We start from the raw sequence: 24,704 nt of genomic DNA on the forward strand, positions 1-24,704 counted from the left end.
AGTCACTAAGAATACCCGAGGAAAGTAACATATGACAGAAAGAAGTATGTATGTGTGAAAACCTTAACTGATCTCCTTTACCTGCAGTGAAAATGAAATAGCATGTTTCTGAAAAAATGAAAAGCAAACAACCACTCTTCTTTAAGATGCAAAGAAAGCTACAAGTACAAAGGATCAACTTGCTATCCATCTTCAACTGAAGAATTGTAGGAGTAAAGTATAAGGGTACTGCCACTGAAATAGAAGTGAGAAAATGGTGATGTTTTGGCTTTGCCCGTTACTAGCTGTATTAATTTAGACAAAGCAAACAGAGAAGATCTTGGCATTCAAAAGTTAACATTAATGTTCACTCTAGAATGGTTAAAACATCAAAGTCCATAAAATGTAATATTATGTAATTCTCCTGAAAAGCATTTTGAATCATGCCTGTATCAGGTAGTATGGAAATAAATCACTTAGTGAATGAGTGAGCAATGATTTCATACAATGATAACTAAAGCAACAAATACTAAAGAGTTCTTGATACAGTTTTAAAAAGGTGATGCTGCACAATAATTTTCCTAATCTTAGAGGATAATAAGCCCTTAAGTAAGTTTATATTTACTATTTGGTGCTAACCAGAAATAGGTATTTATTTTAGCATGGACTTACTGTTTAACTCTCATTTTTATATTTCTAACCCTACAGAACAGTACAGAATATGCACTGGACTTTATGATTTATTCAGTGGTAAATATACTTTTATGTATTCAGTTTACCTATTCAATTATTATGATTACCTTTACAAAATACAATGCACATCATAAATTACTAATTTTAAGAAAAAGTAAATAGGTCTTCTGGTCTCATATGTCTAAATGGCATGGGATTCCTCAACGACGGAAGTTTTTTTCCTTTGGTGCCAACAAATTTAATTAATAATTCCACCTAATTTTAAGTGTTTATTAAAGGGAGAGTGAAAGTCAGCTTTGCCAATGCAAGAGTATGCTGGGCTCTCAACGTAAACCCTAAGCTGATGTAGGTTACATGGTTAATTCTTATGCAGGTTACATGGACATCAAATACTCACAGATCAGATCCAGCCTACGGTAGAAGCTATATCGTTACAAGCTGGGGTATAGTTCATGTTGGTTTAATAACCCAAAGAGCACAGGGAGCTGATAAGACAAAGGTGATAACATCTTTTCTCTCAACACAAGCTTGTTTTCTATGTGTTAATAGTGTCCAATCTACCTGTGTTTTAGAAAACAGAATGACCTATTTAATGATCTACTTTCCAACTGTGCTTCTGAATGCCAAATAACTTACTTTTAACATATGTAACTTATTTTTTAAATTGTACAACTCAAAAATTAATTCCCACTGGTAAGCAGACAACTGCCATTTATTTGTGCTCTAAGGTGACACTACTTACTCAATTTTGTTCTCTGCATATACTACTAGCAACTTTCTTCATTATGCATTCATTCTTCTCACCCAAAATAGTCTCTCAGAAGAAAATGTGAGAATTCAAAACAAAGTTTCAGCATTAATCCATCCACTCTCCCCAACATATTCCATAATGGAGGTCAAAGAAAAGTAATGTTGTAAATTGGTTAAGAAGATAAAGTTAGAAATCTAAAACTACTCAGTAAATTTGATAAAAGCTGAAAAAAACAAAACAGGAAAAAAATTATGGAGGGGACAATTATTAGAAAGAGTGAGTAAATACAAAAAAATGGAGAAGTCAAACACTGGGAAAGAAGATAATATGGAGATGAGAAGAGAAGGTGTAGTCATCTAGAGCAGTTTACAATGTTTATGTAACATCTAGACATTTAGGTATATGTACCTCACTTTATAAAACAGAAATATTTCAGAGAAACCAAATATTTTCAAAGTACCAGGAAAACTTTAACCAATCAAACCACCAACCAACCAAAAACAGCAACAAACCCTCTTCTGAAGCCTTTTAAGAAGTATTTTTGTAATACAAACAGCTGATTCCTTATTTAACTGCTTTATAATTTGATTTTATAGCACTCGTTTTCATAAAATTACACAAGTAAAATCTCATCATTAGAAAGAGTAATTTGGAATTCACTATTATATGTGAAAATAACAACCTTCCAGTTAATTACATACTTAGTGTCCCATTATCATGAAAGGCTCGTTAGAAAATAATTCATGAATCATTATATGGGACATCAAACATAAGTCTCTATAAACTTATTACCAAAACAGCTTAGGTGGGCACACAAATACTTGTATTCATTCTGAACTACAAAATCCCCTCTTCCCTTCTATACTCCCATGACAACTTCACTGGTTAAAAAGCAGACTAAAATTGCCTACTGTATCTCAAAGAGCAAGAGAAATAGTTAATAAATAATAACAGAACAAAATACAAAAACAAAACAAAACAAAACAAAACAAAGAAGACCAGAATAAATCATTTAAGAATTTACTGTTCAAGTAATTTAGGTTGAAATTTTTCTGAACAGGGACACAGACAGATAATGGCATATGGCAAGTAAAGAACACTAATGCAAATTATACACATATATATGTATGTACGCACACACACACACACATATATATGTATAAAAAATATAATTTTTTCTGTTCCTTGTAATTAAATGGTAGGGATCTGAAGTACGTTGACAGCATTCCAAAAACAGAGTAATTTACAGTGAGATGGTAGCTGCTATTAGAATGGGTTTCTCTGACCTACCTCACCCAAGCCCAGGAGATGACTTCATAGATACTGTCTTCAATTAGTTTACTAACTCAGTTTTAGCTATAACCCAGCCTATTAAAAAAATGTAAGTAATCTGACAAGCAGAAAGCAGAATAAAAAAACTGGATCAAAGAAAAAGAATTTTATATCTGACAGTAACTTCATTTTTAGGGGGAAAAATCTATTATTATTTCTTTGAAATGGTTTGAACTAAAAATATGAACTGTTAAAACAATGAACTGATTACAATTTCAGAACTTACAAACAAGTAAGAAGCTATACATTATAAAAATTTACTAACATATAGCAACATTTTCCTAAATTATATCACTTCATACTATTACTGATGATCAGGCTCTTCTAAATTTCCCAATGTACATACTTTAACTGAAATATTTAATCAAGCATTCAACAGCTTTAAATTTAGGTCAAAGAAACATGTTTGTTATTAATTTATAATTATTTAAATTTATTATGAAATGGACAGAAACCATATGAAATCTTACTTTCATCTTAAAAAATGAAGCATTTTTCACAAAAAGATAGTATTTAAACACAGTAATCTTAAGACCCTGGAGATAAGGCCAGGAATCTCTACTATAGGGACATGTTATTATCAGCATCTCAAATATCTGTAAGTTGCCACAGGTAAAGGAATGTTATTTAATAAACTAAACATAAAAATGCAACTTTAATGCCTCTCTTTTTTTGTCTAAGTTTTTAACCTGGGTGCTTTCTCTCTCATTTTGACTTTGAAACTTAACAACACAACTCTCTACAACCTCTGGTAACAAACTAAAATCCAGCATATGCTTCACATACCTTTTTGAGATGTCCTAGTCTAAGTTTGAAAATTTCTTCCTGTTCATGATATTCTGCCAAAGTCAACCTGTCAAAATGAAATTGTAATTCTAGATATTAAGGTTAATACTTATATTTTATTAACAACCAGCAAAATAAGATAAATTTAATAAAGTAGAAATACTAAAATGTTGACAACTTTCAGCCCTAAATACATAAGCCAAAAGTGCCTTAAAGTATAAATTTTTCAGAATACTTCTAATACTTATAGATGGAACAACTGATTCATATCCAGCAACTATGTAATAAGTACCGTGAGTCAAGTGATGTTCTAGAATTTAGATCCTAAGGACACAAAGAAAAAGACAATTTCTCCTTACACTTTGGTTTGAGCTTACACCCCATAGCAGGGATAAGGAGGTAGAAGAGAAACAATTTGGTAAAGAAATAAAATAATCCTAAATAGCAGTAACTGTTATGAAGAAATTAGAAAAGGTGGTATGATAATGACTGATTGGATTTACACTAGTTTGCACTGAGAGTTAGGGAGGTGGTCTTGGTCTAAATGTCAAAAAGACAACCACAAGAGGTCCTGGGGAAGTATGTTCTAGACACAGGCGACAGCATGTGCAAAGATGCCAAGATGTAAATAGGCTGGCATATAAGAAGAGAAAAACATGCAAGTACCAGAACACAGTCACAGAGGCCATCAGCAGCAGAGGGAAGCTGAGATAGGGACTTTCAAGGAAAGAATTTCATTTTACTCGAAGAACACTGGGAAATCACTGCAAAGGGAATCAGTCCAGTTTGGGCACTGGTTTTATAATAAAAAGAAAGAAACTAAGATATTTTCCCCTTCTCTACTTCCATGTACCGAGTAAGTGAGATACAGGAATGCTAAAACTATAGTCAAAGCACCAAACTAGTAATATATATAAACAGATGTAAGACGTGAACATACTTTATGATTATTTTATTATTAATTTCAAATATCCTTATATAATTTGAAAAATAACTTAACAGTTGACTCCAGAACAACACAGGTTCAAGAACTGTGTGAGTTCATTCATATGAAGATGTTTTTCAGTAAATACATAGTACAGTACCACATGATCTGCAGTTGGTACCACATGATCTGCAGTTGGTACCACACAATCTGCAGTTGGTTGAATCTGTGGATGTGGAACTGCAGATACAAAAGGCCAACTATAAACTTACATGTGGATTTCTGACTGTGGGATGATTGGAGCCCCAACCCTCATGTTGTTCAGGGGTCAACTGCAGTTTAACGCATGTAGAACCCTAACAAGACATATACATATTATAACACTTTCTAAGAAAAACATGATTCTGTATCATTAAAGTGAAAGAAGTGAGGAGAAAAAAAAAAACACTTAACAAAACAACTTCCATTTCATAACCAATATTGAACGAACTGCTTTTATCTATCACATTCAAGCCCCGTGTTTGTTTACTTAAGTGTTCTGGTATATTTAGTTAAACTTCTAACCCAAGTGTGATTTATTTATGTTTGGTTCAGGTCTCTCAGCAACATTTAGTATAAATACTATTTCCCTTTAGCTAGATGCTAATTAAATTTACTCATTCTAAAGAAAGGGTATTCAAATGAAACAAACAAAAACCTCCAAGAAATTCAATTAGTTTTCCATTAGAAATACCTTAAGAGTTAAAAAAATAAATATTTAAAATCAAATCTCTCTACTTAGTCTTAGGTTAACACAACCACTGGATTTTATTACACTGAATACAGCAACAGTGGATAGTTGCAGCAGTTGCTTAAAGTAAATTTAGAAAACTAAACGTTGCAGTGTGAATATGAAACATCCATGCAGCTGGAATGAAAGGAGAAGAGGGGAAGGCGATTTTTTTTTAAATAACGTTTGGAAACTGAAATCTATTATATCTCAACTAACCCAGTAAAGTAAAGCTGTAGGAATTTTGGCAAAGAGCTTCTGGATAGGCATATATGCCACTAACGGACATTTCTTTACTTTGTAACAATGATCCTAACTTCCTATTCTTAAAGTATAGTTTTGGGCTTACTGTTAAGACTATAGGATGGGCTCGGTACAAACTTTTTAAAAATATGTTAATATTTCATTTGTTTCTATACAGGAATAAAATACAACTCTGTACCTTTGGTTTTTACTGAGTTACATAGTATAGCTGCAATTTAGTATTCATAAGCTAAAACTACTATGACTTTTGAGTTTCCTAAAATTTTGAAACTACTCAACTAAGAAGTTTGGCTATCATGCAAAATTGCACAGCTACTACACATGTAGATGGCTGGGAATTTCTATAATTTGAAAAGAAGGTATTTTGTTGTCTTGAGTTGGTAGCAGTTTTCAATAGCTACTATTCTTACGAATTAATAATAAATTAAAGTCAATTAGCTCCATGATAACTTAGTTTGTTAAATATTGTTTGGTTAATCTTATAGTATAATACAATGCTATTTACCAGCATTTAGTTCCAATTGTTAATATGTTCGTGCTGTGCTTCAAATATAAATCATTCACATCCCTACAGCTAACCCAAATGCACACAAATACTCCCTTCCCTAAATTTATTTACTACAGTGATACTTCACTGATTTCAAAAGCCCTGACCTCAGAGTATTACTTCATAGGTCTAATCCTAATATGAAACACATATAATTCTGACTAAAGATTAGTAGTAACTTTCAGCAGCAGAACTTTGCTATTTACTTACTGCATTTTGATTACTACTACTGTAAAGCTTCAAATAAATAGTAAAAAATATATATATATATTTACTAATTTTTCTCTGCTTGGTTTTAAAGCAGTAATAAACAAATTTTCCAGATAGTACTAAATACTGGGCTACTGACTTCCTTGGGTAGTGAGTGATTCTTACAATTTTATGATCATGAATATAAAAATAATCTAACAATTTATAAACACTCTCTCCAGAAAATTTCACATAAACACAATTTTGAGGTTCACAAATATCAGTTTAAGAATTCCTATTCCTGTTTCACCAAATAGAATGCAAACCCCAAAACAGCAAGAGACATTTCTTACACTCCCCTATCAGAAAGTACTTGACATACATTAACATTTTAGGTATCTCTGTTGTCTATTTCCATTAATGAAAAATGCTTTTAGATAAAATGTAAATGTATTTAGATAAATTAATTGGAGACAATCTTCCTTAAAGAAACAAGATTTTATTACATAGAATGAAGAGCTAAGCTAGGATAAGGTTAATTTTAATAGCTTTTAATTGCCACATCAATTATTTTTATGATGTGTTTTTTTTAAGATGCTTAAAAAACATCCACCCTCTTAAGCAAGTCAGTTGATTAAATTACTCAGCAAATCTCTTATTCACAGAGTGTGAAGATAAACTCAAGTAAGAAAACAAAATGAAATGCACTGAAATTGGAAAAGAAGTAAAACCATTTCTATTTGCAGATGACTTAATCTGTATGTAGAAAATCTCAAAGAATGAACAAGAAATAACTCCTAGCTCATAAACTCAGCAGAGTTGCAGGGTATGAGATCCATACACAAAAATCAGTTGTGTTTTTATAACTAGCAGTGAACAATCTAAAAAAGATATTAAGAATACAATACCATTTATAATAGAATCCAAAAGAAAACCTAGGAATAAATTCAACTCAGGAAATGATCTGCACACTAAAAACTACAAAATATTGCTACAGAAATGAAAGAATACTAATTAAAGGAAAGGACATCTATGTTTACAGATTAGCAAATTAATTATTATTAAGAGGGCACTCCTCCCCAAAGTGATCCATAGACTCAATGTAATGCTGACAAAAGTACACATGACCCAGTTTGCTAAAATGAAAAAGCTAATTCTTGAATTCGTACAAAAATGCAAGAGTCCTCAAACAGACAAAACAACATTGAAAAAGAAAAAGAGGACTCGCAATTTCAAAAATTAATACAAAGTTAGTTATCAAAACAGTGTGGAACATATATTCATGTATGACTGAAAAATTGTGCTGTACACCAGAAATTGACACAACATTGTAAACTGACTATAACACAATTAAAAAAGAAAAAAAAAGAAACAAAACAGTGTGGTACCACCATAAGGATAGACACACACTGTATAATTCTTTTTTATGAACTATCCAGAAGAGGCAAACACATAGAGAAAGCAGATTATTGCTTACCAGAAGCGTGTGGGAAGGGAGGAATGAGGAGTGATTCATTAATAAGCACCAGGTTTTATGGGTTAATAAAATGTTTTGAAACTAAAGGGAAGTGGCAGTTGCACAGCATTGTGAATACAGTAAATTTCACCTCAATTTTTTAAAGTATCACTGGAAAAAGAAAGAGGGGTGTATGGGAAGGATGAAAATAATCTGCCTCTGAAGAGCCCAATGTTCATAAGCACAATAAAAACTGAAAAGAGAACTGATGACTTACACTAAGTACTACTGTGGTGTGTAGAATAACACCACCACCACCCCACAAAGATGTCCACATCCTAATCCCTGGGCATGTGAGTACGTCAAGTTACAAAGCAAAGGAGGATTAAAGTTGCAGATGGAATTAAGGTTGCTAATTAGCTGACCTTAAAATAGGGAGTTATTCTGGATTACCCTTTGTAGGGCTCAATGTAACTACAAGAGTCCTTAAATGCAGAAAAGAAGGGCAGACCTGTTGGAATCAGTGATGTGACATGAGAAAGACATGCTTGCTACTGATGTCTTGCAGATGGAAAGGGATCACAAATCAAAGAATATGGGCAGCCTCTAGGAACTGGAAAAGGCAAGAAATGGATTCTCTTCTAGAGCCACCGGGAGTAACACAGCCCTGATGACATCCTGAGTTTAGCCCAGTGAGACCCATTTTGGATTTGTGATCTCCAAAACTGCAAGATAATAAACTTCTTGTTCTAACTTACTGAATTTGAGGTAATTTGTTTCAGAAGCAATAGGAAACTACTACAGATCTTCATACCTGGAAGTGAGATGTTACTATAACAAATACCTAAAAACGTGGAAGTGACTTTGGAATTGGGCAGTGGGCAAGAGGCCAGAATAATATTGAGAAGCATGATTAAAAACAAAAAGCTTAGATATATGCACCCCAATGTTCACAGCAGCACTATTTACAATAGCCAAGACATGGAAGCAACCTAAACGTCCATTGACAGATAAATGGATAAAGAAGATGTGGTATGTGTATATATACACAATGGAATATTACTCAGCCAAAAAAAGAATGAAATAATGCCATTAGCAGCAACATTACCATATTAAGTGAAGGAAGTCAGAGAAAGACAAATACCATATGATATCATTTATATGTGTAATCTAAAAAAATGATACAAATGAACTTATTTACAAAACAAAAATAGACTCACAGACATAGAAAACAAATTTATGGTTACCAAAGGTGAGGGTGGGGAGGATAAATCTGGAATTTGGGGTTAACAGTTACACACTACTAAGTATAAAATATATAAACAAGGACCTACTGTATAGCACAGGGAACTATATTCAATATCTTGTAATAACCTGTAACAGAAAAGAATCTGAAAAAGAATATATGTGTGTTTATATATATACACACACAAATATGTGTAACTGAATTACTTTGCTTTGTACTTGAAACATCGTAAATCAACTATAACTATACTCCAATTCAATTAAGAAAGAAAGTTTAGACTACCTTGAATAGATTCTTAGCAAAATATGAATATTAACAAACTGTGCTGGTGAGGACACAAGGAATTTCACAAGGAACATAGCAGAGAAAACATGTATTGCCTTAGAGAACACCTAAATTGTCATGAACAGACTGTTGGTAGACACAGGTCTGTTGATGAGAACACAGAAGGAAATGAGGAACATGTTACTGAAAACTGGAGGGATCCTTGTTACTATGAAAGAAGGCTTAGCAAAACTTTATCATATGGTTATGCAAAAGGCCAAACATATAAGAAATGAACTTGAATATTTAACTTAGGAGATTTCCAAAAAAAACTGCTGAAAGTGTGGACTCGTTTCTTCTGATTATACTAAAATGTGAGGAGAAAGATAGGTCAAAGGGAAAAAAATTTTCAACAAAAGGAAACAGGATTTAATGGTTTAAGAAATTCTTATCTTATTCAGAGCACAAAATGTACTAAAATTGAAATTCATGGTCAAGGCTACTCTTAAAAAGGAGTGTGTAGCTGGACAACTTTTGCTAATATCCAGAGAAGTCAGAGTATTCAGTCACATAAATGGTTCTTAAAAAGATGAAGTGTGTGACTCATAGATCCCCTTAGCCTTCTCAGTAGAAGCCAAAACTAGTGATCAAATTACTTAGAAAAGATTTAATGGAGAATCAACCTTTTGTTTAATGGAATGAATCCTTGTGTCATACATGAAATATCCACAGGATTCATGAGAACTTTATACCTTCAGAAACACTGCCAGCTTGGATTTTAAGGGACAGAGAAAGTACAAAACGAAATGTCAGACACTCAAAACTCTACAGAAACTGGCTGATAAAGCTATTCAGCAACAATACATGTTAACTTTCATGAAAAAGCAATCTTCATGAAAAACAGAGTATATGAGCTCGCAGAGCCAAAAGCTACAGAAAAATTCTTACCGGATCTTAAAACCATAGTCTGCCCAGGTGGATTTCAAAACTGCTTGGGGTTAGTGACAGCTTTAATTTTTTTCTGTTTGAACAAGTGTCTAAAACTATTATCCTATGCCTGTCTCCACCATTGTATTTTGGGACATTGTATTTGGGTAACTTGTTTCTTCAGGTTCACAGGTTTATAGATTAAGAGGAACTGTATCTTAAGGTGGGTTATACACAGAGTCTCATTCATAACTGATTTACATACTAAGATTTAAAATGACTGAGCTGTTGAGATTTTGGATGTGGAATTTAGGCTGTAGTGAGGTTGAGACTCTGGGTATATATAGAATTAATGAATTCTGTGTGTGGGAAAGATGTGACTCTTGGGTCAGAGGACAGACTGTATAGGTAGAATAATGACTTCCCAAAGATGCCTCATCCTAATCCTTAGAACTTGTGAATATGTTACCTTACAAGGCACAGGATTAAATGGGGTTAATGTTGCTACTTTGCTTATCATAAAAATAAGGTGATTATCTTGGATAATACAGCTATGAGTACACAGTGCAAAGGAAAAAAAACTTATCTAAGGAAACTGGGGAAAGTCACAGAAGAGGTAACATCTGAGCTTCATTAAACAGGAGCACCAGAAGGAAGTCAGGAGGAAGAAACAAGGCATACGGGGCCATGGTGACCCAAGAGCACAACATGTAGATATATAAGCAAAAAACAAAACAAAAACAACAAACAAAAAAGAATGTACACTGTAGATTAAGGAAGTTATTTTCTACTGATTGTTTGCTAAGAGTTTTAATGAAAGAGCACTGCTGAAATTATACAGTATTTTTTATTTATGAAGATGATCATACGATCTTTCTTGTTATGTGGAAAATCACATCGATTTTCCTAGTGTTAAAACAACCCAGCATACCTAAAGTAAATCTAACTTTATAAAAACGATAATTTATCAAGATCAAGTATTTGTGCCTTAGCTGTTCTTCAAAAGTTTTGAAAATATTGATTCTATTTCCTCCTTGAATGGTTGGTAGAATGCATAGATGAAGCCATTTGTACCTGAAGTTTTCTATGATCAAACATTTTGATTACAGATTCAATTTCTTTAATAATAACAGAATTATTTGATTTTGTTCCTTTGTAGTGTTAATTCTGTTAAGTTGTATTTTTCTAGAAATTTATTCATTTCATAAAAATTTCAAGTTTAAGCCATTGATAATATTTTGTTTTCCTTTAAATATCTGTAAACTCTGTAGCAAACATTCCTTTTTTCACTCCTGATAATGGCTGTCTTTTCTCTCATTTCAATTTTATTAGTCCCCTCTCCCCCCCCAAAAAAAACAAAAAACAAAACAAAACAACAACAAAAAAAACCTCACACAGTTTTTATTGGATTGGTTGATTCTCTGTATCATATGTTTGTTTCCTTTATCATTACTTTCTGGTCTTATCTTTCTCCCCCTCCTTTTTTGGTTAATTACACTACTCATCTTCTGACTTGCTGAAACAGATGTTTAGTTTATAAAGTTTTAGTTTTTCTTCTTTTCCTATATATGTATATAAGGCCATAAATCTCCCTCTAGATATTGTTTCATGCTTATCTCACAAATTTTGCTACGTAGCACTTTCACTATCATTCATCTAAAAATATCTTCTCATTTCCACTGAGATTTTTCCACTATCTTTTTTGTTACTGATTTCTAGTTTAATTCTACTATGGTAAGAGAGCATGTTCTATTTAAGGAACATTTAAGGAAGAAACAATGCCAGTCTTACAAAAACTCTTTCAACTCTTTAAAATTTGCTGAGACTTTTATGACCTAACAGGGTCAATTTTTGTAAAAGTCCATGCTTAAAAAGAACATACATTGGGCAAATGTTAGGTGGTGATTTTAAAACATCTATAGTTATGAAATAACCATTTTATTTCTTGTATTTTTTTCTTTAACTTTTACTGTGTCTGATATAATACAGCTTTCTTTCAGTTGGCATTTGCCTAGAATAACTTTTTCTTAACTTTTATTTTTAACATATCCTCCCCTCACCCCTTTTTGACTGCTTTTGAGAGTTTTTGCTCATTTTCTTGATTATCTCAAATTTTATTATGGTGTTTCTGGGTATTTCTTTTTATTCATCCAACTTGGAATTCTCTGGCCTTCTTGAATCTATAGACTGATCTTGCTCTTGTTTGAAAATATTCTTCTTATCTAACCTTCAACTATTGCTTCTGCTCCATTCAAGATCGTCTTTCTACAGACTGTCAGCTGACTGACTGGTCAATAGAAACAAGCAGGAAGACAGAAAAATAGTACCTTCAATTAACTACCAACCTAAAATTCTAAAGCCAGTAAAAATATTTCAAGAATAAAGGCAAAATAAGGCTATTTTCAGACCAATAAAAACTGAAAGCTACCACCACCAACAGACCTACACTATAAGAAAATTTCTAAATGGTATTCTTAGGCAAAAAGATCTTACTAGAGATAAAATCAGAGATGTATGATAAATGCAGAGCAAAACAATGATAAATACATAGGTATAGCTTAGATGAACACTATGCTAGACAACGTGTGTGTGTGTGCGTGCACACACACATACTTCTAATAGAGAAAAATAATCGAATAAACAAAAACTAAGCAATCCAAGAAAAGGTAAGAAAAAATGACTAGGAAGGATAAATAGAAAGCACAAAGGAAGATCAGCTTTAAGCCCTAATAAATAAGTAAATACATGAAATGAAAATGGATTAAATGCTCCAATAAAATAAGTTTTTTCAGACAGGATTTAAAAAAATCAATCCCTATACCTTTGTCAAAACCCATAGAATATACAATACCAAAAGTGAACTTTAACAAACACTGCACTCTGAGTGACTATGACTTGTCAATGTAGGTTCATCAGAGGTAACAAATGTATCACTCTGGTGCAGGATGGTGACAGTGGGGGAGGCTGTGCATGTGTGGGGACAATAGGTTTATGGAAACTCTGTACTTGCCTGCTCAATTTTGTTGTGAACTAAATAAAACTGCTCTAAAAATAAATTTTATTAATTAAAAAAGTCAGTTATGGCAATTACCAGAGACAAGTAATACACCAAATAATAACTTTATGCTATATAAAATATAATCTTGAATTAAAATTAAAGCTTAAATGAGAAAACAGTGATCTTTAAAACTTCATTAACATAAAATAGAAAGTAAAATATTACTTTGCAAGTATCCTCTGTGAAACAGAATATAGATAAAAAATCAAAACAATTTAAAATATATTTAATATGAAGTTAAAATTTTGATTAGCATGTTTTAATAATATACAATTTAAAGCAAGAATCACTTAGACATTATTCATAGGTAATATTAGCTATGCAAACTATTTACTCTGAATAATAAGTCTCTGCGACTAAAATTAGAAATTACTACAAAAAAACCTGACTGAAACTTGCTGGTAGTTAAAAATTAGTTAAGTATTTTACGTGCATTACCTCATATCATCCTTTCAACATTATGATGTAGGTACTTTCACAAGAGAAGAAATGGAGGCTCTAAGAAGTAAAACAGTTTACCAAAAAACAACCTAGAAGAGTCAAAGTTGGATTCCACATCTTCCCAACTACATAGCTTAAAATCCTAACCACTACATAGCAGTAACTTAATTTTCTATGTTAAATTTCTCAATAGAGAAATAATGAAAGGTTTATGATCTCCATTCTAATAATTATACTATACGTTCTTCAAGGCAAAACCTAGTTTCCACCAAACAGTGATTCAAAAGAAATTTTTGGAAGACAGTTGCAGAGTATGGCTGCTAAAATCAAAATAATATACATGAATCTAAGTGCTTCTGTGGCTTTTTCCCTACTTAAATTGCATTTGTATAACGATGTAACCCAATTTTACGTAGTATTACTTTCATTGCCACTCCAAGAACACACAGCAGTATAACTTTAGGGTTAGTTCTACGTCAATATATGCACTAAAATGGGATGGAAATGAGACAAGTCTACGGTTATTAATAAACTACAGTTAGGGCTGTTAGCATCTTGGAAGACAGTGGGAAGCAAAATATCTGGGACAAACTAGAAAAATGGTATGTTGTGAAGAAGAAAAAGAAATTCAATCAAATGCTTATGTTTTGTAATTTAGTATTTACTGACCACTTTCATATGCCAGGAACTGTACCAGATATTGGACTACAGAAATAAAACAGTGAGATAAATGCTACAATATTAACAGGCGTGTACAAAAGGCTATGGGCACCTATCTTGAGGGCAAATGGGGAATAACCTAGGAAGAACAGAGGCCAAAGAGGACTTCCTGTTGAAATTGGTATTTGAGCAAAGCCTTAAAGGATGAATAGGAAATAAGACAGGTAAAGAAAGGTAAGGAACAAGATGTACAAAGGCACAGAAACAAGAAAGCATAGTCCATTTAGAGAACTCAAAGAGTTTTAATGTAGGAGATATAGGGCAGACACTGGAGAATGAGAGAAATGAGAAGGTCTATAAAAGGTCTTTATGACAGTGAATTTTATCTTGAAGGCCAGTGAAGGATAAACATGAATGTAACATAAGACACGTAAGAAACAGTCATCTAAGTTAAAAAAGAGAGACAGAGATGCCGTCCTATAGTAAGATAGTGGCAATGAAGATGAACAGATTAAAAAATGTTGTGGAAACAGACATAGAGAACAAGGGAAAAGCAAAGATGTTTCTAATATCATTAACTGAATGAACGATGATACTGCAACTGAAGCACAGAGGGCACTGTGGCAACATTTCAAAGTGATAATTAACTCCTGTCCCTCAGAGGTTAAGGAAAAGCTTTCAAGAGGAGGAAATATCTAGCATGGGATTTAAAAGATGAACAAAAATTAAGACAACAGTTGGAGTTTAAAAGTTGGTGGTGAGTGGGAGGCACTGGTTAATGATAAAAGATGAGGCTGGAGAGGTCAGAAAGTGCCAGATCAAGAGTGCTTTATAAGCCATTTTAAGACTTTTGGAGAAAATCATTCAAGCAATGGAGAGCTATGTTAGGTTTACAAGGAAGAAAAAGGATCATATTTTTATTTTGGGGAAAAAAAGACTGACTACAAGATGAAAATGGATTGGAGGATTAGACCAAAGCTGAAATGTGAGCGGAGTGGGTGAGGGTGGAAAAGAAAACATAAGAGATGGCAGTGGACACATCTGAGATCTAGAAGGACTGAGCGTCTGTCTATAGGGGAGGAGTTAAAGCTAACACACACTCTCTTCTCTATGACCACTCACCTGCCCACTCATCCATTTTTTTAAGCAATAAGTTTATTAATTTATGAAAAGTAAATCACTTTAAAAAAATATCAATAGCCAAATGCTTTACTTACACTTACAACAACACCCCCTTCCCTCTCCCTAAATTAGGAAAGATTTAAAGAAGGAAGCAGATTTTGGACTTTAAAATCTAACATTATCATCAACTATTTATTAATGGAAATAGATTAATAAAAAAACAAATAGAACCTTAATCTAAAATGCTAAGGGTGACGACCAGAATTTTAGCATGTGGAACTGAGAGGATGGCCACACCATTCACTAACAGAGAAACCACACAAGAAGGAAAGGGCAGGGTGTGGGTGTGTGTGTGTAGACAGAGAGAGAGACTGAAATATGAAAGAGAATAATAAATACAATTTTGTTGTGTGTTTGTGTGTGCTTAGTAAATGCAATTTTGAAAAGACTACATTAGAGGTTCTTCTGAGGCATTTAAGTACCAATATCAACTAAACAAAGATATGACATTCAAGACTGAGATATAAACCTTTGATACTTAGAGAGAAAACTGGGCTGGAGACAAAAATTTGGACATTAGTAGTATACACATGGTAACTGAAACCCTAGGAGAAGCTGATAGTCAAGGACACTAAATACGCAGAGTAAGAAGTAAGATGGCCTAGGACAGATCCTTAAAAATCCTACATTTTACAAACTGGTAGATTATATGATGTCCACAGAATAGACTGAGAAGATGCAGTCAGATAAGTTTGAATGAAAATCAGGAGAACAAGGTTATTTCAAAAACTAAGGCAAGAAAGATTGGGGGAAAAAGTCAGTCAACACTATCCAAAGCTGCCAAGTTAAAGACTCAAATGTCTATGGTATTTAGCATCAAGGAGATAAAAATCTTTTAAAGAACAATTTCAGTTAAGAAAGGAGAGAATGGAAAGTGAGGCAGTAGAGACTGCAAGCACTGGCAAATCTTTTAGGAAACCTAGTGATGAAAATAGCAGAATATGGAAAATAGATTTATAACAGCGAGTTTTTTTGTTTTGTTTTCTAAAAGTAAACCAGTAGAGCAAAAGGTTGAAGATGTAAGATAAAGGAAGTATAGCAGGAGAGGTCCCTGCTATAGCAGGAGATGGGATTCAAAGCACAGATGAAGTATCCTTCAACAATGGAGAAAAAGAATACATCCTCATAAAACATCAATCAGAGGGGGTGTGTATTTTCTACTCACACATACTTTATATTTAATACATATTTTAACATTTTTTTATAGAACAGAAAACGTATATAAGTTAGGTTGCATCTGTACACTGAAATTTTAACAATTGTATTATTCTCTGTGGGATGGGATTGTGGTATATATTGTATTATATGTTCTTCTATATTTTCCAAATTTTCTATGATAAGCATATAACTATTTTTTAAAATGTCTTTGTCCCTTGAATTATAAAGAGTAATTTATCATTAATGCAGAAAACTTAGGGGGGAAAAAAGCAGAAAGGGGAAAAACAATACCTACAGCTTCCCAACGTGTTGCTTTCACAGGCTGAGAAAATATGTCAGTTATACTACTTAAACTAACATTCTCTCAGGAAAGGAACATTAATAGGAACACTGACTTGGAATAATCAAAATTCATGACTGACTTACTCAGACCTGGAAGAAAGAGTGGATTCCAGCTTCCTCTTAGCTACCTAAGCCTCCATTTTAAAAGAGGATTAGTAAATCTCCACTTACAAAGGTAGAATTCAGACATTCAGGGCTTATTAATTCGGAGGTAAAATTTTTAAATACTGCCCTGATTCCTGGCCATAATGATTTTTATATTCAAATATTTAATTATCAGTAACATCCATTATACTAACATACATGCCCACTGGCAACAATTTAAAAAAAGGAAAAGTAAAAATGTAGGCTTACAGTTGTGGTAAATTTGGTCTAACGAAGGGATCATTTTCTGCTCCATTGACTGCTTTGTTTTTCCTTTGTTTTTGTTCAGAATTGGTAGAGGGTGCCTGAGAATTGTTAGCTGTGGGAGGTTTGCGTTTTGCTAGAAGTTTCCTTTGCCTTTCAATATCTTCTCTTTGCTGATTCACCCATTCTTGTTGCCTGAATAAAAATAAATGTAAAAAAATACATATTAACCTTCCATTACTTTTCACAGTTAAAACATGAAAATACATTAGTAAACATGAAAAATCATAAATATAAATTTGTAACCTTATGTCCTGCCCCTGTGAATCAACTAATTCTCACTGTCCAGGTCTCATCTGAAACATTCATTTCTAAACGAGGTCTTCCTGAAACCCCCTGGACTAGGGAGAGAGGTGTTGCCCTATATAATCTCACGCTATCCTGCAGCTCCCACCTCCTCCTTTCTAACAAGTATCATTCCTACGGACACTTGATCAGAATGTGTCTGGTGAGACTACATCACTCCATGAGAACAGAAACCACAATTCTTTTATATCCTCTTGTATCCCTAGTGCCCAGCACAGTGATTGGCACATGCTAGGCATTCAATAAATATCTGCTGAATGAAATAAATGAGCTACTTAAAAAAAAAAAAAAAAAAAGGACAGAGTTAAGTATGGAGTAGGTTTTATCCATGTATCTCATCATTTAGTGTTTCCAGAAAAACTTACAAAAGACAGATGTGAATTTAATGGAGTATTATTTTCTCAATCTATCTTTATCAAAAAGAAATTTCGGGAATGGTGAAGTGATATTTTGAAATGAAACAAAAATCGACCTTATATAAGAAATGTAGGAGGAAAGAAGGAATTTTGACCCTTTAAAGAAAGGAAATAGCAAGAAGTCTGCACAGCTTTGAAAAATGGGCAAAAAAATATTACTGCTTCCCATTCAAGAATCTAAAGCTTACCAATTCTAAAAACTAATAGATATGTCTACTATAAAAGTAGAGGTTGGAGATTTTAGCAATTTGATCAGAGCATGAAGTAGGTAACAGTGAAGCTTTAAAAAGCCACCCCATTATACAACATTAAGCTTGTTTTAATAGTAACCATGTTCTTAGGTCACCTCACCACGCTAAGAAAAAATTTTAAATTTAAAAATCTACATGGTTGTGATACTTAGATTTAGAACAAGTCAAATGCTTCAATCCTTTATTCCCCTACCCCTGTTCAACCCAGAACTAGAGAACTTCTACTCGGCTGGTACGGAACTGGCTTAAACACATTTCCTTGTCCTACGGTTCTAGCCAGATAGTAGTAGAACATGGTAGCAGTGAAAGAATGAAGAACCACCTAGGTAAAAGAGCAAAATGGGAGAGAAAAATCTCAAGAATAGCAAAGCTAGAATAAGATTGTAATCCAGTATTCTTTTGGAAGTATTAACAATTTCAGTTTATTTTTAAAAATTAATTTTAAAGCTAGTTTAGGGCTCAATCAAGATGTTACAAGTGAAAATAAGCAGCAATAACCCTACTGAAATAATGAGAGTAAAGAATTACTAGAATATATAGCTAATAACTGATTATTCAGGAATGACCATATAATTTAGAGATTGTTAATTTAGTATTACTAACTTTTTCTCTCTCTTCTCATCTCCAACTACTTTGGGTTATATCACTGGTATACAGCTTGATGTACACCGATAAAATAGCTTGATATAAAATGTATATGTAACAACACACAGTAGGCCCTCAGTAAATGCTTATTAGTAATAAAAAATGCAAGTAAGTTTCTTAAAAACTAATTACTGGTTTGTTATAAAAGGATACAACTCAAGAACAGCCAGATGGAAGAAATGCACAGGGCAAGGTATGGGAAAACGGTGGGGCGCTTCCATGTTCTCTCTGAGCCTGATACCCTCTCCAAACCTCTACATGTTCATCAACCCACAAGCTCCAATTTTGCTCTTTTTTGACAGCTCAATGGAGAATGTTTAACTGGCACAGTTTATATTTTAGATTTATATTTTTAGTTTATATTTAAGGTTATATTATGTAACCTCCTCTTTTATTCATTACCAGGACAACTGTATGTCTGGGTTTAGTAACTCATATAATACTCAAAAACCTTTAAGTTCTGTCTCAAATGTATTTCCTACTCTCTACTTTTACTGTTAATATTTTAGCTCAAGCCTAATCACCTTTCATTTGGCTACTTCTCCATCTGAATTGTCAACAGTTTATGTTCTTTACAATATTATTCCCACATTACCATCAGTCATCTTTCTAAAACTCAATTCTGACCACACATACTACATAAAAAACTTCAAAGTTCCCCATTATCCACAGAATAAAACCCAAATTCCTTACTATCACAAAGACACTATCCTTTATGATCGTATACCTAACACCCAGCACAGCTGTGTTAAAAAAAAACAAAACTTGAATAAATCAACCAAGATAGAAGGCCATTCTACGTTAAGTCCTGGGAACCAGTGTTTGAAACAGCAATGTTTATGTGATACTGTGTGAAATAAAGCTTTACTTCCATTTTCCATTTAAGTGAACTGACTCTGGCAAAGATGATTAAGTGTTGGCACTACTTGCTTTTCAGGTTTTTAACAGTTTTCCAGCAAAAAAAGGAGGAGCATATAGATCCCAGCTCTTTAACATAGTCAGCCTATCCTTATCCAGACCACCTGAACTCAAGAAAACATGGTAACGATTTATTTTATTATTATTTTTTTTTCACCCTTCATCTACCTCACTGGGAACACAGAGTCTCTGTGTTTGGGGGACAAGCCCATCTATATACAAAGGAAGGCATTCGCCCAAACTAGGTTTTACAGCGCAAACTTCCTTTAACTTGAAACTGGTTCTAGGAACAATGATTTATTTTAAACTTAACTTCAAAAATGTTAAAGCCACATATTCAAATGACTTATGAGTTATTGCATCTGAGGCTGTAGAGAAAATGTTTCTGTCTTTTACACAGGAATAGAGAGCAGCAGACAAGTGCTGAATATAAACATTGGAATAAGGATTAGGCAATGGAGATTGAGGGGAGGGAACCTAAGTAGAAAAATCCCAAAACATATATAGATATAAATCTTGCAATGAAAGTTAAAACTTTTAACAATTTCCTCCCAAATAATCTATAAAAAGCTAGGCCCGTTTATGTTTTGCAAGGTCCTTTAGAATAATACATCATACTGTATGGATGAATGCTAAACAAAAAGTTTGCTAACGCTAAAACTAATACCTCTGTTTTATGCCCCTTTCAAATGTACTAAATTCTGTGACTTTAAAGAGTAATAAGGAGTAGAGGTAAAACATAATTCCAAATCTATAATCTTTGAAAGCAATGAAAACCCAAATGAATACTAAATTTTTTAAAATGTAAGAATGACTAACTTTACAAGATTCTGAAATGCAAAACCATCTGTCCATTGTTCAGTAAATGAAGCACCATGTCTAACTGTTGTGAAATGCCCAAGGCGTAATCTGTCTTGCATACTCTTCTCTCGGCTTGACAGTTTTTCTTGTGTACTCTGAAAAAAGGAGGAAAAATTATCATTCAATTTTATTAATTTAAATTTTAAAAGCATACAAGGTTAAGAGGTTAGTGAAAGGAGAGGCCAAATGTACTGAACTTTTAACTTACCTTTTCAATAAGCAGTTTCTTGCTCATTGATATGCACTTATTTAATCGTTCCTTGTATTTTTCAAGTAATTTCTGTTGTTCATCTATCTGCCGTCTGAGATCACAGTTAGCCTACAACATGAGGAGACAATGAAAAAGGTCTAAAATTTGTGTACATGAAACACTTAATACTTTTAACATTCTGAGCTTACATAAAAGAATGATTAATAAGATTAAATATTTGAGTATGATACTAAAAAAATTGTTAAAACATCCACTTACCATGGGACAATATTGTTACGTGCTGCTTAATTGTGAAGTGGAAAGAGCATAGAATCCATACTCCATGGGTTCAAACCCACACTCTAAGGTATATAATCTTAGCTAAGTTAAATCAGTTATCTGAACCTCACTTCAGTTTTCTTACTTCTAAAACAGGGCAACATCATCTATCTCAGTTAAAAATAACTGAAGTACAGTAATATAAAGTGACACTTAAAAAGGAATTAGTTCTCTTCCACGGTTTGTAACTAATAAAACTTTTTCTCTGTTAAATGGCACTGCAGATGCCTATCCAATAGCCAACCAGTGTCACCATCTTTCTGGGCCATATGAACAGCAGTTTTATTGACTCCGTGGGCAGCCATACACTCACGGAAGGGGCCTCTCTCTAAGCTCAGAAGATGAGTGTTAGTCTGCTTAGTTTGGTAGAGTCACCAGAGAATAACCTGAAGAGGCTGTTGGAACACAGGTTGCTGAGATCCATCCTTAAGAGTTTCTGAGTTAGCAGGTCTAGAGTAGGATCTGAAAGTCTATTTCCAGTAAGTTCTCCAGTAATGCTGATTCTCCTGGTCTAGGGAGCATTCTTTGAAAACCGTAGGTCTAGGCAAATCATGGTGGAAGCGAAAAGACGGTGGTGTAATAAATCAAAAATGCTGGGAGAAAATATAGCTGCCAACCTAAAATTGTTTTTCAAGGAAAAAGGGTAAAATAAAGATACTTTCAGAGGAACATATATGGAATTTAGCACCAGACCCTCATCACTAGGTTCAATTCAAACAAAACCTCAAAAAAGCGCGCGCGCGCGCGTGTCTGTGTGTGTAACTTGAAAAACTGATTTTAACACTTCTCTAAGACTGCAAAGGGCCAAAAAATAGCCAAAAAGGAGAGGATATTTGTTCAACCACATGTCAAGATTTAAGATTACTAAGATTAAGATTAAGTAATTATAATCACCCAAGTCTATTTTCTCCTTTCTTAATAATGGAAAACCAACATTTTATTCTGGATTGACATTTGCTTAGCTAAAAGATCATATTTCTCAACTTCTCTTGCAGCTAATGGTGGTCATGAAATATAAGCACAAGTTGTTTGATGGAATACCCAAGAAGGCTATACACAGAATTGTTGCATTTTATGTTAGTCCCTTCTATTTACTGTTTTCTGCTTAATAACACAGGTATCATCACTGTGACTCTAATATTTCGTACCTTGATATCATCTTTAAGATGAATGCCATGTACTAAGGATGAAGGAGCAGAAAAACTGAAGGAGTCAAGATCCCATATTACACTGTGGAGCCATCACACCTGGGCTGCCCCCCTTCCATTCCTCTCTCAAAAACTGATACTGGTATCTCACTTAAAGTGCTGTTGTTTATGTTCTCTGCTACTAACAGTCAAAGCCAACTGCTAAAGATAAAAAGATGCTGTGGTATCAGTACAGGAATATACAAATAGAACATGGTATATAGCAGAGAATACAGAAATAGACCCACGTGTGTATGAAAGCTAGAGTGGACTTGTAATTAAATGATCTGAATAACTGCTTATCTATATAGAAGAAATTGAAATGAAACCCTACTTCACACCATACCCAAAAATGAATTCCAGTGAGATTAACAACTTGTACTGAAAAACTATAAAACTTTTAGAAGAAAATATAGAACATCTTCATGCTCTTAGGGGTAAAAACAATTCTTTTGGTAAATCTATGGTACAAACAAAATAAACTATAAACAAAAACATATGTTTTTAAATGATCTAGTCATTAAGACAATAGGAAGAAATAAAAACACAACTCACACTGGGAGAAAAATCAACATATATGATCAACTAGAATGACATCAATTTGAAAAAAAGACAGCAATACAATAAAAAGAATGAGCAAAAATATATAATCAGTTACATCACAGAAGAAATACAAATGGTTAATATTTTAAAAGCTTCTCAAAAAATAAAAGTGGATTCATAATAACAAACACCATGATATGTCCATTAAATTGACCCCCCAAAAAACTTATATATGATTATAATAAACCTTGGCAAGGATAATGAGGAGTAAGGTTATTTCTTGCCCATTCTTGGCGGGAGTGTAAGCTGACCCAACCACCTTGGAAAAAATTTGCCATATAAAGTAGAGCTGAAGATCTGCATGCCTTGTACTCTGGCCACATCTCTCCTAAGTATACACCAAAGAGAAATTCTTCCACATTTGCCATAGAAGACATGAACAAGAATGTTCTTAGACATGTACAAGAATTGTTCACATTAGCAAAAAGTGGGAATAAAATATCCACCAAATTAGAAAAAATAAAGAATGGTACATTCATATAATGCCTTACTATATAGCCACGAAATGGACAAACTACATGACAATCCCATGTAAAACGCTTAGTGAAAACAAGCAGGGCAAAAGGGTACATACAGTGTAATTTTGCTTATACGAAGTTCAAAAATAAACTGAAATAATGTGTCATTACGAATGTATACGATATATGGACTGTAACTACAAAAAAACCCACAAAAGGCATAAGAAATAAATACAAAAAGTAGACTAGTGATTAATGGTAAAGGGATGTGAGAGAGAGAGAGTGGGATGGGATCAGAAACACACTGAATGTTTCAAAAGTATCGGTAATTATGGTATGATCACAGACGATGGTTTCATTGAGTTTCTATACTAATGGTTCTCAGTGCTGGCTTCAATTAGAATCATTTTGGAGAGGCTTTTAAAACCACCAATGCCCAAGTGCTACGTCACATTAATTTAACAGAATTCCTCAGGGTGGAGTTTAGGCATCAGTACTTATATAAACCGCCTCCCATCCTTTCCATCTGGTGATTCTAAGGAGCAGCAAGGGGTGAAAACCAGTTTCATCCCTTACTCACATATTAAGTATACTTTTTGATGTGTCTTTTTATAAGTTTCCATTAAAAATCTCACTAGATTGCAGCAGTTACTTCATCTGGTATAGGACCAAATGGCAATATAGGTTTAAGCTTAACAAAATCAACTAACTTTAAAACTAACATGATATGGGTATCTGTCTTAGGATAGCTGATCAAATATAAATAAATTTTATAAACTTCCTCCTATTTCTCCAACTGTTTCTCATTCACATTTAAAGAGCTAATAAAAGTTTTTTCTTTAAAAAGTCGGTATTTTCAATGACGTATTACACTACCATAAAAAGCTTATTTTTTCCCAGCAATATATATATATATATATATATATATATATATATATATTTTTTTTTTTTTTACAATGCTAAGTATTTTCTCAATAGTCTTACTATTGCCAAATAATTTACTCAATTTTTTTCTGCCCATGACTTATTACTTACCCTGAGCAAGTCATCTATACGACCTTCCTTCTTTTCCAGGTCCTGGTTTTTATTACTTTCTAATGCTGCTAATTTCAGCATTGTAAGATCAGTCTAAATGAAAGAAAGCTATTTTATT

The 24,704-nt window shown here is 33.2% G+C and overlaps 1 protein-coding gene across 2 annotated transcripts in view; it reads right to left on the reverse strand.

Annotated features, from left to right (window-relative positions):
* Positions 1 to 24,704, reverse strand: part of TLK1 (tousled like kinase 1) — a 127,415-nt gene that overhangs the window by 27,050 nt on the left and 75,661 nt on the right. For both annotated transcript variants that reach the window (XM_032479672.1, XM_032479671.1), the window contains exons 8-12: positions 24,587 to 24,679; positions 20,983 to 21,093; positions 20,733 to 20,869; positions 17,324 to 17,512; positions 3,542 to 3,608 (exon numbers count right to left, since the gene is read on the reverse strand). In XM_032479672.1, the coding sequence (XP_032335563.1) occupies positions 3,542 to 3,608; positions 17,324 to 17,512; positions 20,733 to 20,869; positions 20,983 to 21,093; positions 24,587 to 24,679 (597 nt within the window). The remainder of the gene's footprint in view (positions 1 to 3,541; positions 3,609 to 17,323; positions 17,513 to 20,732; positions 20,870 to 20,982; positions 21,094 to 24,586; positions 24,680 to 24,704) is intronic.

The sequence above is a fragment of the Camelus ferus genome, chromosome 5 (genome assembly GCF_009834535.1).
Source record: "Camelus ferus isolate YT-003-E chromosome 5, BCGSAC_Cfer_1.0, whole genome shotgun sequence".
NCBI classification, from domain to species: domain Eukaryota; kingdom Metazoa; phylum Chordata; class Mammalia; order Artiodactyla; family Camelidae; genus Camelus; species Camelus ferus.